The sequence below is a fragment of the Quercus robur genome, chromosome 3, assembly GCF_932294415.1.
Source record: "Quercus robur chromosome 3, dhQueRobu3.1, whole genome shotgun sequence".
Lineage (NCBI taxonomy): Eukaryota > Viridiplantae > Streptophyta > Magnoliopsida > Fagales > Fagaceae > Quercus > Quercus robur.
Window position 1 is genome coordinate 63,333,804 of NC_065536.1, and position 16,053 is coordinate 63,349,856.

The 16,053-nt window shown below is 32.2% G+C and overlaps 2 protein-coding genes across 2 annotated transcripts; both read left to right on the forward strand.

Moving 5' to 3' along the window:
• The first annotated feature begins 80 nt into the window (after positions 1 to 80).
• Positions 81 to 809, forward strand: LOC126719920 (uncharacterized). The gene has a single exon (XM_050422418.1). The coding sequence runs from the start codon at positions 81 to 83 to the stop codon at positions 807 to 809; it is 729 nt and encodes a 242-aa protein (XP_050278375.1).
• Positions 810 to 1,767: 958 nt separating this feature from the next.
• LOC126719921 (uncharacterized mitochondrial protein AtMg00310-like) lies at positions 1,768 to 2,223 on the forward strand. Its single transcript, XM_050422420.1, has one exon. The coding sequence runs from the start codon at positions 1,768 to 1,770 to the stop codon at positions 2,221 to 2,223; it is 456 nt and encodes a 151-aa protein (XP_050278377.1).
• The last annotated feature ends 13,830 nt before the right edge of the window (positions 2,224 to 16,053 follow it).

A 16,053-nucleotide genomic window follows, 5' to 3' on the forward strand; every position in this document is an offset into this window, starting at 1 on the left:
CATCAGATCATGTTCCCATTCTCATCTCACTCTTAGGTTTGATTCCTCCGGTTTGAAAAAAATTATTTCATTTCGAACAAATGTGGCTTTCAAATTCAAGTTGTGAGGATGTGGTGTTCTTGGCTTGGGGTAGTGGAAATGGGCACGGTGATGGAGGAAATATTTTGAGGAAAGTGGAGAGGTGTGGGAAAGATTTGGGGCATTGGGAGAAAAATGTTTTCGGTAATGTAAGAATGGAGTTGAATCGGTTAAAGAAGGTTTTGGCCAAAGAGGAAAGGGCTGCAATGTTTAGTGGGAACAATTTTTGGGATAGACAAATTAAGAAAGATATTGAGGTTTTACAAGAGAGCGAAGCTACTATGTGGGCTCAACGTTCTAGAGTTCTATGGGCTAACCAAGGGGATAAAAACTCAAAGTATTTCCATTGTTGTGCAACAAAGAGATTCTGGAAAAACTCCTTGGAAGAAATTAGAGATGTGGAAGGGGTATGGAGAACTATTAAAGAAGATGTGGGTGAAGTCTTGGTAAATTACTACAAGTCACTATTTACTTCATCAAAGGGTAGTGTTTCCGCTAGCATGCTTGAATGTGTGCCTACAATGATTGATGAAGAGATGAATGCAGCCCTATGTAAGGAGTTTGAGGCGTGGGAAGTCATTAGTGCCCTCCAACAAATGACTCCCCTTAAAGCACCTGGACCTGATGGTATGCCGCCGCTCTTTTACCAACATTTTTGGAGTACGGTAAATCATGATGTAACTTCATCCATATTGTCTTGGTTGAATTTAGGTACCATACCATCTCCTTGAAATCATAAGTATGTTACTCTTGTGCCGAAAATAAATTCTCCTGAATATGCCCACCAATTTTGTCCCATCAGCCATTGTAATGTACTTTACAAAATATATTCCAAAGTCCTTGCCAATCGCCTAAGAAAAAAACTTCCATCCATTATAACAGAACACCAATCAGCCTTCACAAAAGAATGATTAATTTCAGATAACATTTTGGTGGCTTTTGAAACCTTGCATAGTATGAAAAACTATAAGGGGGGCTCATATGGGTATATGGCATTTAAACTAGAGATGAGTAAGGCTTATGACCGGGTGGAGTGGTATTATTTAGAGGGTATAATGAGGAAGATGGGTTTTAGGGAGAAGTGGATAAATCTTGTGATGGGGTGTGTGAAAACAATTTCATATTCTGTTTTGGTGAATAGTGATCCATGTGGGATGATTTTTCCTACTAGGGGGATTAGGCAAGGAGACCCACTTTCTCCTTCCTATTCCTCCTTTGTACGGAAGGGCTGAATGGGTTGATTAAGAAGGCTGAATTATAAGGAGATATCCATGGCTACTCCTTTTGTTGAAGAAGCCCTAAACTAACACATCTGCCCTTCGTAGATGATAGTCTTATTTTTTGCAGGTCTACTATGGAGGAGTGTGACAAGGTGTTGGATCTATTATACAAGAATAAGGAAGCCTCGGGGCAAAAAGTAAATAGAAGCAAGACCTTGTTATTCTTTAGCAACTTTTTACCAGAAGAAGTCAAGCATGGAATAAAGGTAAAATTGGGGGTACTGGAAATTAGGAACTATGAGAAATACCTTGGGCTGCCCTCTCTAGTTGGTAAAAGGAAAAAAGAGAGTTTTAATTTTATAAAGGAGAAGGTGTGGAGGAAACTTCAAGGTGGGAAGCAAAACTACTTTCCCAAGTTGGAAGGGAAGTGCTCTTAAAGGCAGTCGTCCAAGGTATCCCAAGTTACACAATGGGATGCTTTAAATTGCCGGTAAGTTTGTGCAATGAGATTGAGTCCCTTATTAAGAAGTTTTGGTGGGGACAACGGGGTGATCAAAGAAAGATTCATTGGGTGAAGTGGGAGGATTTGACAAAATCAAAAACCATTGGTGGAATGGGTTTTCGTGATCTTGCCATGTTTAATGACTCTCTTTTGGCAAAGCAAGGTTGGCGGCTCCTGCATAATAAGTCCTCACTCTTCTACAAGGTATTTAAAGCTCGTTTCTTCCCTAATTCTTCAATAATGGAGGCTGCTGATTCAAGGTTGGGTTCCTATGCTTGGAAGAGCATCCTTAGGGGGAGGGATATTATTAAAAGGGGGCAATTTGGAGGATTGGGAGTGGGGAAAAATCAATATATGGCAGCAACGTTGGCTGCTAAGAAAACAGCCTCCAAGGTAGCCAATGTGTCCATTGGAGAGTTTTGAAAATTGCATGGTGGATTTGCTCATAGACCCAAACACAAGAACATGGAACGAGGGGCTGATTGATGGTTTATTTGTGGAAGAGGATGCTGAATTGATCAAGAAGATTCCTCTTAGCCGAGCTGCAACTGAGGACACTTTGTATTGGCCATACTCCACATCGGGTCACTACACATGCAAGTCCGGTTCTATGTTCCTTAAACAAGAATTAGAGATGGAAGCAAGCCAACAAGCCCCACCAATTCATGATAAACAGGTCTGGAAGAAGATTTGGCAACTGCAAGTTCCTCCAAAAATTAAAAATTTCCTTTGGCGTGTGTGCCGTAGTGTTCTTCCTACAAAACAGGCATTGTTAAAGAGGAAAGTTACAGCTGACCCGATCTGTGTGAGGTGTCGTTTTGCTGTGGAGGAGTCCGTGCACGCTGTTTGGTCTTGCCCGGAGTTGGGAGAGGTTTGGGGTGTGGGTGAAGAGTGGTGTTTCAGGTCAGAGGTGGAGTTTATAGATGTGAAGGAGCTTCTGTCATGGCTGATTGCAGAAGGAAAACCACTAGAGTTATTTGCTTATACGGCTTGGATGGTGTGGACTCAAAGAAACAAAGTATGTGTCACCCAACAAGCTGTTCCACTCCATCAATTGGCTAAATAAGCGAAGCAAAAATTGACTCAGTTTAGAGTTGATCAGTAGAATTCTGAAGTGCTGGTCATAGACAGCAATATTGGAGGCTCTAGATGGTCATGTCCGCAAGATGGTTTGGTGAAAATAAATTTTGACGGAGCTGTTTTCTGTGAATCAAATCAGTCTGGAGTTGGAGTGGTAATCTGAGACAATAATGGAGCTGTGCTGGCTTCCTGTTCAGAAAAACTTCATCAAGCATACAAACCGAACGAGGTTGAGGTGCTGGCTGCTTTGAAGGCAGTCACTCTTGCACGTGATTTGGGCTTTCGAAAAGCGATTCTTGAGGTGATTCTCTCAGTCTGATCAAAGCATTGAAATCAACAGAGGATAGCCTTTCTCCAACAAGTCTGCTGATAAACAATGTGAAACGGGTTGCTAGTAGTTTGAACGATTGGTGTATTCTCATGTTAAGAGAAACGGCAATAGGGTTTGCTCATAGTCTGGCGAAAAATACATTACACATACCAGATTTACAAGTATGGATGGAAGTTGTCCCATTGCATATTACTTCGATTTTAGATTTGGATGTAATTGTTTCAAGTTAAATAAAATAAGTTAGCTTCTTTCTCAAATAAAAAATAAATAAATAATAATAATAATTGATAAATGGACTACTTCAAAGTAGTCCAACTAACAGTATATTCTCTCATTATCTAATTAACCAACTCTTAATAATAATATGTATTGTGTATCTAAGAGTTAGAACTCTTTAGATATACATCACTGTCAGTTTCTTTAAAATCTTCTCTTTTCTCCCTGTGTATGTTAAAAATACTTAGTATTCTAAAAAAAAAACTCCTAATAACAAAAACAAATCTTAAATAATAAAATTAAATAAAAACTAAGCACATAATAGAAGTGCATTAGCTTTAAGAGATTTTTAAAACAACTTTAGAGGTTAAAAAAATAATTACAGTTTTTGGTTTATCACTTTTTATATAAGATTATAATAATTTAATGTTACAAAATATTTCACATTATTCTAATCTCATCACCTCATTAAATGGTGGTAATCTTATATTACTTATGGGTAAAAATATAGTAATTTATACTAACAAAATTGTGCATACTAATAAATTTATTATATTTATAAAAATAATTAAAATTAAAAAAAAAAAAACTCTAAAATATATCAAAACCACTAAAAAGAGAATGTTATTGTTTGAAGTAAACTGCAATGATATGTAGCACTATAAACCCGTGTTTTCCACGAAGGTACTATAATGTGCAGTAGTCTCCTCTAATAATTTTCTGACAAGGCGCAATGGGTTTTTATCGGTCATTATCAATTACCCATATATTCATTCAAACGTACAACAGAAGCTTTACCACTCTTTCCACAATACATGCCTTCTTCTCTTGTTGACTGAGGATAATTAAAATGGGTTCGGTAACAAATTTATTTTTGAAAAAGTTTTATTGGAATTGAAGAAATTGTCAAAAAAATTTTAATTTTTGATAAATTTTTTAAAAAAAACAAGTTTACTATGGTGTACCCTGAAAAACACGTTAGTAAAATCCAATTAAGATTAAGAAGAGAGTGTGAACGCATTGAAAAAGATGAGTAGTGGGTGAGGTATGTCCGTCTGTGTGAGCACTACCATGATACCATCCCATCCCATGGGTGTCAGTTGTCTCCTGACTTTCCTCTAATAATTTTCTGACAATGCGCAATGGATCATAAACTTCTATGAATTATCCACAATACAGGGAATCACTTGGTTGATTTAGTACATTTGTTAAGAGATATGTTATGTGAGACCAGAAATACTACATGCAATGATAGAAAGTTCAGCCCTAGCTATTGTCAAAACGTTGACTTTATGAGGGTCATTAATTGTTTCTTTTTCCTATATTTCATTGGCAAGGACATTAATTACAAGATGAGAACCCAAGACATTAATCAGTTTTTGGTATAAGTAAGGATCGAACTCTAAATCTTTTATTCAACTATCAGAGACATTACCAGTTAAGTTAATTGGAACCCACGATTAAAAATTGAGATTTCCATTCTTAAATCTCAATAAATTAACTATCGTTCAATTTTGGTGTAGGCATGGATTGAACCCATGATTTTTTTTTTTTTGGGAGAAGGAATCTCAAAAGAGTTTGCAACACTTAAAATCTAAAAATAGTAATTTGTAAGTGCACAAGATTCGTTGATGTAGTTGATTAGTTTATAGCATGGAATTTTTTTACTGATACTTATTAAAATAATATTATTTTTAAAAATAATTTTGTTTTCATTTAGGGAAAGGATTTGCAGCACATTAAGTTGCAACAATTCCTACAAAAAGGCACACATGTCAATACCTCAAATAAGCACATGTCCAGACTTATATTTAAATGAAAACTTCCTTATCAAGATTGAATTTTTCCCCAAATGGCTACTTAACATGTGTGTATTCAACAAATCTTTTCCCTTTGGTTTATTTCAAATCCCCTTTTTTGATGTGATGGAGTGTTTAGAATTAATATTTAAATCCAAATATTTTGTATCTTATTTATTATAGGAAACTCATTCTTGATATGTTTAAATTAACATTTTGTTTTTAAAATATCAAATGTTTAACTTTAGGGCTTTAGGAATTATCTTTTCTATTATTATTATTATTATTTATGGGAACTTTAGGCATTATATTAGAATTTGCTTTAATTTTTTATAATTCGTGAAAGCCTGCTTGTAAGGATGCCAGTTAAATGAGTATGCAAATTGCTCATCATGCATTACTCCCTTTCGATAAGGGAAAGAAGGTAGAAGTAGCTTATTGAACTACTCCATTAATATGCTTAGTTTTTACTTCAGAAATTAAATTTCGTTATTATGATACAATTGATTTTGATAAAATTTATATTTTTTTAAAAAAAAGTTACTAAAATTTATTTCATTATGAAAATCCATTGAAAAGGTACAATGGAATAATGTATTATTAATCAGTTTATCAATGAAATTTGTATTAGAATGAATGATAGTAAGTTTAGAAATTCTTTTTAAAAAATTATGTTGGGATAAGATTCTCTTCCATTAAATCCTTCAATTTCCTCCAATTTTTAGTCAAATGCAAGACACTTGACATTTATTTAATCTTGTGTGTTTAATAAAAATTGAAAGAAAGTTGAATATTTAAATAGGAGTTGATCTTATTCTTATCCCAATCTAAATTAGAATAAATTAGCTTAATTAATTGGAGGAATCCCTTATTTTAGATTCCTGCTAAAAAAATAATAAAAATAAAAATAAAAAACTCCTTTGAGATTGTCTCATTAATTACAAAATAAGTTTTTATTTTTTTTATTTTAAATTTTGTATTAAACCATAGTCGATTTATTGAGATTTGAGAATGAAATCAAATTGTAAAAGGGATAGAAATAAAGAAGGACAATCCTCAAGCCAAACTTGGGAGCCCTATGTAGTCCTCATCTTGTAATGTACTTGTCAAAGCATGAGCAACTCTCTTACAATGCCCTATTAAATATAGGAAAAAGAAACAATTAATGATCTTCATAATAAAGTTTTCCAACGTATGGACTAACCACTTATGTTTATCTAATACATACGTTCAATTCATTTTTTATCTTTCCTTCTATGTTTTTAAGAATACTGCAATTAATCAATTAATGAATTTTTTTTTACTACCAAAAAATTTTGAAAGATAAAATATAAATTTCTATTAGGTCCTGTGTTTTGGAACCATGCCGAATAATGTGTCTTTTATTGAGTTTTGATGTGTTTTAAAGCTGTAATTGAAGATGAAGTTGAAGACACAAAGTTTGCTCAAGAAAAGTGCAGTTTCAACATGTATCTTGATAGCAATCTTGATACCTCTCGATAGCAATCTCGATACTACCTCAATACCTATCGATAAAAGCTCGAAACCTACTACCTCCTCGATAGTAGTCTCGACACTACCTTGATAGTAGTCAGGATGACTCGGAGATTGTCATAAACTCTTTAAGGGAGGAGTCTACTTCTATGTCCTCTTTTGGTTATTTGATCTAAGATGCTAAGTTTACTGCAGATTCATAGCTTTCTTCTTAAAAAAATAAAATAAAATACCATGTCAAGTTCTATAACTTTTTAAAGATAGTTTTAATTTATGACGTCCACTTTTAATAATAACTTTTTATCATCAAACCAAGGTACCAATTGGTTTTTGGAGATTGTCATCGACTCTTTAAGAGAGGAGTCTACTTCTATATTCTCTTTTGGTTATTATATCCAAGATGCTAAGTTTACTGCAAATTCATAGCTTTCTTCCATAAAAAATTTAAAAAAGAAAAAAAAAAAAAAAAAGATATCATGCCAAGTTTTCTATTTTTTAAAAAATAATTTTAATTTATGACGTCCACTCTTAGTAATGACTCTTTATCATCAAACCAATGCACCAATTGGTTTTTGGTGTAGATAGAGATTGAAAGCTAGATCATTTTTTTGACAATAAGAGACTTTACCAACTAAGCTAATTAGAGCTCACAAATACTACTCCAAGTTAAATTACAAGTGACATTATATAGTAAAAATTATTTTTTAGAACTATTAAAATGACATTACTAACCTATATAATAAATAAATACGGAAATTTTATTAAAAAACTAAAACAGTCAGACCAAAAGTAGAATAACCTAATCACTTCCATCCAGATAATATCCTAGGATTTTATCTCAAGTAAACTCTATAAAATAATGAATTTAAAGGGTTATATAATATAGATTCCACGTTGATTTTGTTGTTTGAGTTTTGGTCGTTGGCGTCGCCCAAAAAGTACATGAAAAGAACAAGGAAAGAAGGAAAATAAAAAATTAGATCTACAACATCATTGGAAGTTAGAAACTATAGACTGTGTTTATTTTATTTTATTTTATTTTTGGATAAGTAATCCTTACATAAACATTGTTTTAATTCACAGAGTAACACATAAAAATAACAAATTTCACAATTTATTGGGATAATAATATTTATTTATTTTTTGATAAGTAATCCTTACAAAAATACTATTGTTTTTGTTCAAAGAATAATGCATAAACAAAAAAATTTCACAATTTATTGGGATAATAATTGAGTTATGCATGAGTGATACACTATATGGAGAGTTAATAACCATTTAGCCTAAATGATTTAGGTATATGTTAATTAGGTGATTTAAAACATATGTAATTGGTCATATAGTGAGTTGGAAGAAATTTTATCTAAATTGATTTAGAGGAGAATTTTGTCCATATAGATATAAAGCCAATTACCAGTGCAAAAAGAAAAAAAAAAAAGTAATTTATTTTTTTATTTTTTTGAGAATAAGATATAAAGCTAATCTTACGCTTCTTTTTTTTTTTTTTTTTAATAAGTAGATAGTAAAGAAGGGGGAGGTAAGATTCGAACTACTGACATGAGACACCATAAATGAGATTATGAGACCATTATTGTTAGACAATCACTTGAACTCAAACCTAATTATAATTTTAAATATGAATTCATGTGAGACTAATTGTATTGTTTATATTAATTTCTAGTTAATAAAAAATGGTGTCTTGGTTGATGGTTTTTTTTCCACCTTAAAACTGATATCATGAGTTCAAATTAATCTTTTTTTTACTGATTCATTCATTGACATGAAGCTGGTTTGGATAATTAACTTGCTAGATTTATATAATTCATTACTCATTTTTTATTTCCGCATATTTTAAAGATATAAAGATATAGTTGTATAGAGAAAATGCTATGTAATATGGCTAAAGACCTTAACTGGGTTTAGGCAAATGTATGATCATGCAAGAATGTGCATCTTTGGAATCTATTTGTACAAATGAATTGGTACCAAAGAGTGGAATAAAGCCTTTTTTTTATTTGTACTGATAAATTGGTTCCAAAGAGTTGAATAAAGCCTTTTATAATTTAGGCAAATCAATTACTTTTAAAGTCAACTTTTAAACACAAAGCAAAGGAAAAATGAAGGCCCATTTGGTTAGAAATTTTTAGTATTGTTATTTAAGTGTTGTGGAAATACGTGTAGGTTAAAAAATGTTGTGCAAATACTTGTTTTAGTGTTTAAATACTGAAAACTGTTGTTTAAGTACATGTACCAAACACCCCCAAAGTGGTGGAAGTTGTTCTTGCTCTCAATGAGGACATTTATTCATTTGAGTGTCTTTTTCTAGCTATTTTTTTTGTGGTTGGATTTCTCTAAATTAAGGGTAAATTACAAGTTAAGTCCCTAATATTTACATTGTTTTTCAATTTAGTCTCTAACATTTCAAATGTTTTAATTTGGTCTTTAACCTTTTTGATATTGTGTTAAAATAGTCAGCCGTTAAATAGTGGATTGAAAAAACTGATGTGAGTAATGGTGAGATTAAAATATTATTTTTATGCCACATAAGATGTCATGTGTCCTTAATTTAAAAATAAAATATTTAGAATTAGTTTATCTTCATATTTGAAAGTCTTCTTTTCTTTTCTTTTGCTTTCTTGGTAACCAAATAGGCTAAAACCCCAGAATTCAAAACCCAATTTCCATCCTTTTCCCACATTTTCCCAAGGTTTTCATAATTTCTCTGGCCATAAAAAACCTTCGGTAGAGGAAAAATAAATAATAAATGAATTTCTCTAATCTTTTTTTTCTCACCTCTTCTTCCTCTTGCATGGATTTGGTGATGCCAAAGCTAAAAGCGTATAATGGGAATGGGAAGACATGCCTAGTGGAAAGCTATGGTGGAGTACGCAAATGACATGCTTGGTTCGGCTTTTGTGCAATTTTGCTCTAAGAAGAAGTGTAAGGAAAGTATTGGTGGCAGTGAGGGTATGAATTTGGGAGAGACTGCTTGGTGTGGGCAAATGGTTCATTGTCAAAGTTCATGAAGGGGGACATTTAGGGTGTTACGTCGCTGATGGTGTATGTGGTGAAGATGTTTAGATGATTTTGCTTGGCATTTGGAGGATCATGATTTGCATCATTAGGCAACTTGAATTACTTGCATATTATGGGGAGATCAATCCTCTAGGTGAGTTTTTGAATGAATGGGTGTGGGTCCTACTTAATTGGGCTTCCTCTATTATTTCTTTATAATGTGTGTTTTGTGTTTGGTTAATCATGTTAGCTTTTTTCATGAGATTAGAATTAAATTGACGCATTTCAAATTATAGATACCAAACTTGTACTTGACCGTATAAATTACTATTTAGAATTAATACTAAAATGACATTGATTACTAACATGTATAATAAATAAATATGAACATTTTATTTAAAAAATTAAAAATTAAAACAGTCGTTGTTTTTTACCATAGGTTATAGAACATCCTTAAATCCAGCTCATATCCTAGGATTTTTTCTCAAGTTAACTCTATAAACGAATTCATTGGCAAAACTGGGAATCGTTGTCCAAACCAAAGAAGGAAGGGGGATGGGGTTTATAGACATCCAGAGCTTTAATTTGGCAATGCTAGCAAAATAGGGATGGAGGTTGATGCAGGCAAAGGATTCATTGCTTTATGGGTGCTTTAAAGCAAAATACTTCCCAAGATGTAGCTATTTGGAGGCGGTGTAGTCTCCAAATTGTTCCTTTGTTTGGAGGAGTATAATGACAGCCCAAGAGATTTTAAAGCAAGGATGTTGCTGGAGAGTTGGAGATGGTTCGGCCATTCGGGTTACTAAAGATAAGTGGATCCCTAATCATCCAACAAACATGGTGATTCATCCACCTCAAGAAGATGAATGGGAGTGGAGGGTGGTGGAGCATATTGACTAGACAACTCGGACATGGGATAGACATTTGGTCGAGACAAAGTTTCATAGAGATGATGCGGAGGCCATTCTTTGAATTCCGCTGAGCAAAAGATATACTGACGATATTCTGTTTTGGCTACACAATAGAGAGGGGAAGTACACAGTTAAATCTGGATATCATATTGCAAGACAGATTTGGAAGGAATCACAATCACAAGGGGAGTGCTCTACAGGTACAGGGGTCAGTCCGGTTTGGGGCAAAATATGGAAACTCCACGTCCCAAATAAGATAAAAGTCTTTCGCTGGCGTGCTTGTCAGAACATCCTCCCAACCCGTGAAAATTTAGGTCGAAGACATATAGTTGAAGACAGCCTATGTGAGCTGTGCAAGAGACCAAAAGAATCTGTACTACATGCCTTGTGGGAATGCAACGTTGCAATGGATGTGTGGGCAGGGAGTTTGATGTGGCCATCTTTCAGGAACTACAAGCTTCTGGATTTGGGGCAATAATCCGGAATGGCAGTGGAGAAGTTATGGCGTCAATTTCAGCCAGAGGACAACCGGTTATTGATAGTGAGGAGGCAGAAACATTAGCTTGTCGAAAAGCTTTAGAATTTGCAGTAGATGCAGGATTCAGGGATTTAATTGTTGAGGGAGACAATAAGGTGGTCATGACCTCCGTTGCAAACACTCATACTGCATCCTCTCGGCTGGGACACCTGTATAGAGACATTAATTGCATTGCAGCAGGGATAGCCGGATAGGCAACTTAACTGTGAGTCGTGTTCCCCGAACAGCCAATACAGTGGCTCATGCGTTAGCACATTACGCTAGAAATATCGAGGATGAGTTGGTTTGGTTGGAGGAATCCCCTCCGCTTGCTTTTGAGGCGTTGTATTTTGACTCTTCATAGTATTCAATGAAGTTTGCTTTTGCTTTTGCTTTTGCTTTTGATTCCACGTGGATTTTGTCGCTTTGAATTTGGGTCGTTGGCGTGGCCCCAAAACCAAAAGTACAGAAAGGAACAAGGAAAGGTGGAAAACAAAAAATTAGATCCACAAGGACCACAACATCATTGAAATTTAGGAACTATACGCTGTTTTTCTTTTTCTTTTGGATAAGTAATCCTTTAATAAACATTGTTTTATTCAAAGACTCACACGTAAAAATAACAAATTTTCACAATGTTTTTTTTTTTTTTTTTTTAATTTTTTTTTTATAAGTAATCCTTACATAAACATTGTTATTTATTTATTCTTTGATCAGTAATCCTTCCATAAACATTGTTTTTAGTCAAAGAGTAAGGCATAAACAAAAAAATTTCACAATCATTAATTGTTGGACAATCACTTAAACCCCAAAGCTAATTATAATTTTAAATATGAATTGATGTGAGACTAATTGTACTGTATTTATTAATTTAAAAATGATATCATCAGTTCTAATTAATTTTTTAGTTTAGCTTAGGTCCAATATTGCACTGAAGCATTGGATTCATTGAGATGCTGACACATGTCAAATGTAATATTTTTCATTTATTAAAATTCCAACAGGTTCACTGCTCCTATATATTGAACCCAATCCTTACCCAATCTGACAGAAATTTTCTTTCCTAGTAATGAAAGTTCCCTATTGGTTTCTCAAAAAAAAAAAAAAAAAAAAAAAAAATCCTTACCCATGAATCTTTAGCTTACTATTCAAGTCATGCTATTTGGTTTTATTTGGCATTTTGAAAGCATATATTTTAGTCAACGTTTTGATCCACTAAGATAAGAAAATGAGGTATTTCCAGAAGCCAATCAAGTAATATTTTATATGGACATCCCATACGTTGTTATCAAATCAAGAGTCTTGTAACTTAACTAATTGGCAGGTTGAACTTCCTAGTATTTCCTATTTGTACGTTTTTAGATCCCTTAAAACACAATTGGATTAACCTAGTTAATTAGCCATGTGATCACTTAGTCCAAATTTCAGATCTAGGTTAACACAATCATATAATCATATCAATGTAAAATGCGAAATATAAAGAATACAAAGATGTGATGACCCAAGAAATCAAACCAGTAAAAACCTGGGGAGGATTTAACCTAGCTATCCTCAAGGTAAACTTGAATCCACTGTGAAAGAATCGAAGTTTTACAATAGCGACTTAGATCACTAACATCCTATTGCTACCCACCAGTAGAAAACTTACTGACATGACCACGTGATAGCTCCAAGACCACGGACTCCTTTCTTTGATTCTCTAGCAAGTACAAGCACTCTTGCTTGTGTATCTTTAAGCTTTTATTGCAATAACTGAATGATCATCAAGTTGTTGAATCGAATTCTCCTTCTTGATAATCCTAAGTATGTGTGAAGGTAAATACCTTTAGATCTCACAAAAGATTCACACACATAGCAAAAAGAGCTTCCTAAAACGTGGCTAGGGTTTTCCCTTTTACACTTAGGGCAAAACATAAAATCCTACACGTTATATGGGCTTAGGGCTGAGTTGGAAAATTCTACAGAAAAACGTTCTGCCCGAATTTCGATCAGTCGAGTCTAATTCTCAATTAATCGAGCCAGGTAGAATCATACTATAACTTCTACAGCAACTTGATTCCAACTTTACATAAAACGCATACACTTTGAGCAAGTCTAAATAAGACTATAAAACCTGTTTTGATCATGGTTTGCCAACAATACAAATTAGAGTTCTAATACATTAGTTCCTAAGTACTTAGAACCTAACACTAACTAATAAGATATATCAAGGGTTCAAATCCCTCTCAATTATATATATATATATATATATATATATATTGTTGTTGTTGAAAATTTATGAATAAACACCATCCCATTTTGAATTAATTAACATTCTTATACATTCTCCAAAAATATATATATATATATATATATATTCTTATAGTACTTGAACGTACAATATTGGTCATCAAAACAATGATGACTTTGAATTAATGATAAGAGGATAGAAATGAAAATTAAACCATCATAGTGGTTGTCACTACCATTTTTTAAAAGGAAGGGAACTCAATCTCTTAACCACATTTTCCCTTGGGAAACACAAGACATTCGATTAGGTCTGACCCAGAAGTATCCACATAGAGATAGATTAAGTTGGTTGTTTCTAGATGCATCCACATTACACTCTATCCATGGAGTATAGCCAATTGCACCTTTTATTGCATTTTTTATGTTTACTAAGCTGTAAGAGTTCCCATCTAGATTTATTCTTGTATTTATTTTCACATAAAGCATGAATTATTAAGGACATTATAGGCAATCAAAACCTAAAATCTAGTAAAATAGGTGTTACTTAAAAAACAAGACACTAAAATATTGAAAATTGAATTTACCTGCACTATTTAGAGCTTTGAGAAGGTTTGTCTTCCCTTTCAAACTAAGAGTTGTATCGAAGTATCCATGTTGGCTAAGTACAGACTCTGAGCATGTCCCATGTTTCTCCCACTTGTGTGTTCAAAATTGTATACTGTTGCTACTAGGGCAAGCTACTGATGGCCAATTTTTTTGCATATTGCTTATGAGGTCTGATATCTATAGCCATTATAAACAAGAAGATAATCATAGTTCAATCTAGAAAAAAAATTATAACAATATTTAACTAATTTAATTGAAGCCTTCCCAAAATAAATCTATATTCTATATATTACTAAAAGCTGAAGCGTAGCATTTAATGTTGCTACCTCCACGTTAAGCCACATCAATAGCCACGTCATCATTTTTTGTTTCCAATTTTTCTTATATATTTTTTTAAACATTTTCTCATTTAAGGTAACTTAAAAACTCCATTATTTAAAAATTAAAATATCTTTTGACCATTATTTTTATTATTAATTTTCCAAAACTCTCCCTCCATTTTACCTCTTCATCTCCCCACTACTTTCTACCTTAATATCATTCTTTCTCTACCTTTTTATCTTCCTTTATTTTGACTCTTCTTATTCTCAACATCTTTCTAAAAATTCGACATTTTCATTTTCATTCTATGCATAGTTTTTTCACACAAAAAAAAAGTTACTTCTCTCTCTCTCTCTCTCTCTCTCTCTCAATTTTTTTTTTCATTTTTTTGTTTAATTTTTTTTTATTGCATCAATTCTTTAGGTTAATGAACTTTTGTGTTAATTAGAATTCTACTTTGGGTTGATGCAATTTTGTTTTGTGTTTTAAGTTGTTATCTTTTATATTCTCTTTGATTAAATATTATCCTACTGCATTATACATATAGAATATAATAATATAATGTTATTATATTACATAGATTGAGTGTGTCTAGGCCTATAGACTGAGCAATTTGTAGATTTAAAGGCTATTGAGAATGAACTTTTTGAATCAAGACTAAAAAAATATGAACTACTATATATTATCTAGATAAAAACTTTTATCATAGATACATTAATTTTTTTTTTTTTTTGCCACAAATTTAAATCACGTAAACTTAATAATTTTATATTATGTGTTAACATCATCTTTGCTTCTTCTTCTTCTTCTCAAAATATTATGTATCATCTTTAAAGGATGCCAACAATATTGATCTTAAGGGAAAAGTTACATAAAATATTGAGAAAAAAATGTTTTATATTACAATCTACTAAAAATGCTTTTTAAATATTAAACATTTCTATTTTTCGTATCATTGATGTGTTCTACAACTACCATATGTGTTAACTTAAGTCTTAATATTCTTAAGTTGTTTCAGCAAAAAGAAAAAAAAAAAAAAAAAACAAAAAGTTGTCACAAAAGAGGAGTTCATGTAAAGTTTTTTGCAAAATGAAATATCTGTTTTGTAAGGCCACCAAACTTGATAATTTGCAAATGATGGAACCACTCACAACAATATTTGTATAGTTATTTAGTTCCTGCTAAAGCAATCGAGTATACTTTTAGTCTTCAAAAAACACACATCTACCAGTGGTTAAATGTTCATCTTAGATAGTTTTAACTTTTTATATAATTTTACCTTTACATATCCATCTATTTTAATTTATACTTTTTTTTCAGAAAAACTTTAGTTTAGATATCTATAAGTAAACAATGAAATAAATATTCATGAATAATAATAATAATAATAATTATCTATACATATTTATTTTGTGCGGTTATAACTATACATATAATTTTGCATTTATATATTCATCTACTTTAATTTATATGTTTATAAGTTAATAATGAAATCTATAAACAAGGTAATTAAAACAATCATATTTCTACAATTCAAAACTTTACATATAATTTTGCATTTATATATTCATCTACTTTAATTTAGATGTTTATAACTTAATAATTAAATCTATAAACAAGGTAATTAAAACTACCATATTTCTATAATTCAAAAAGTCACAATTTCTTTTTTCCAAAAAATGGCCTTTTACATTTCCTTGGCATTATTTTTAATTATTATTATTTTTTTATAAA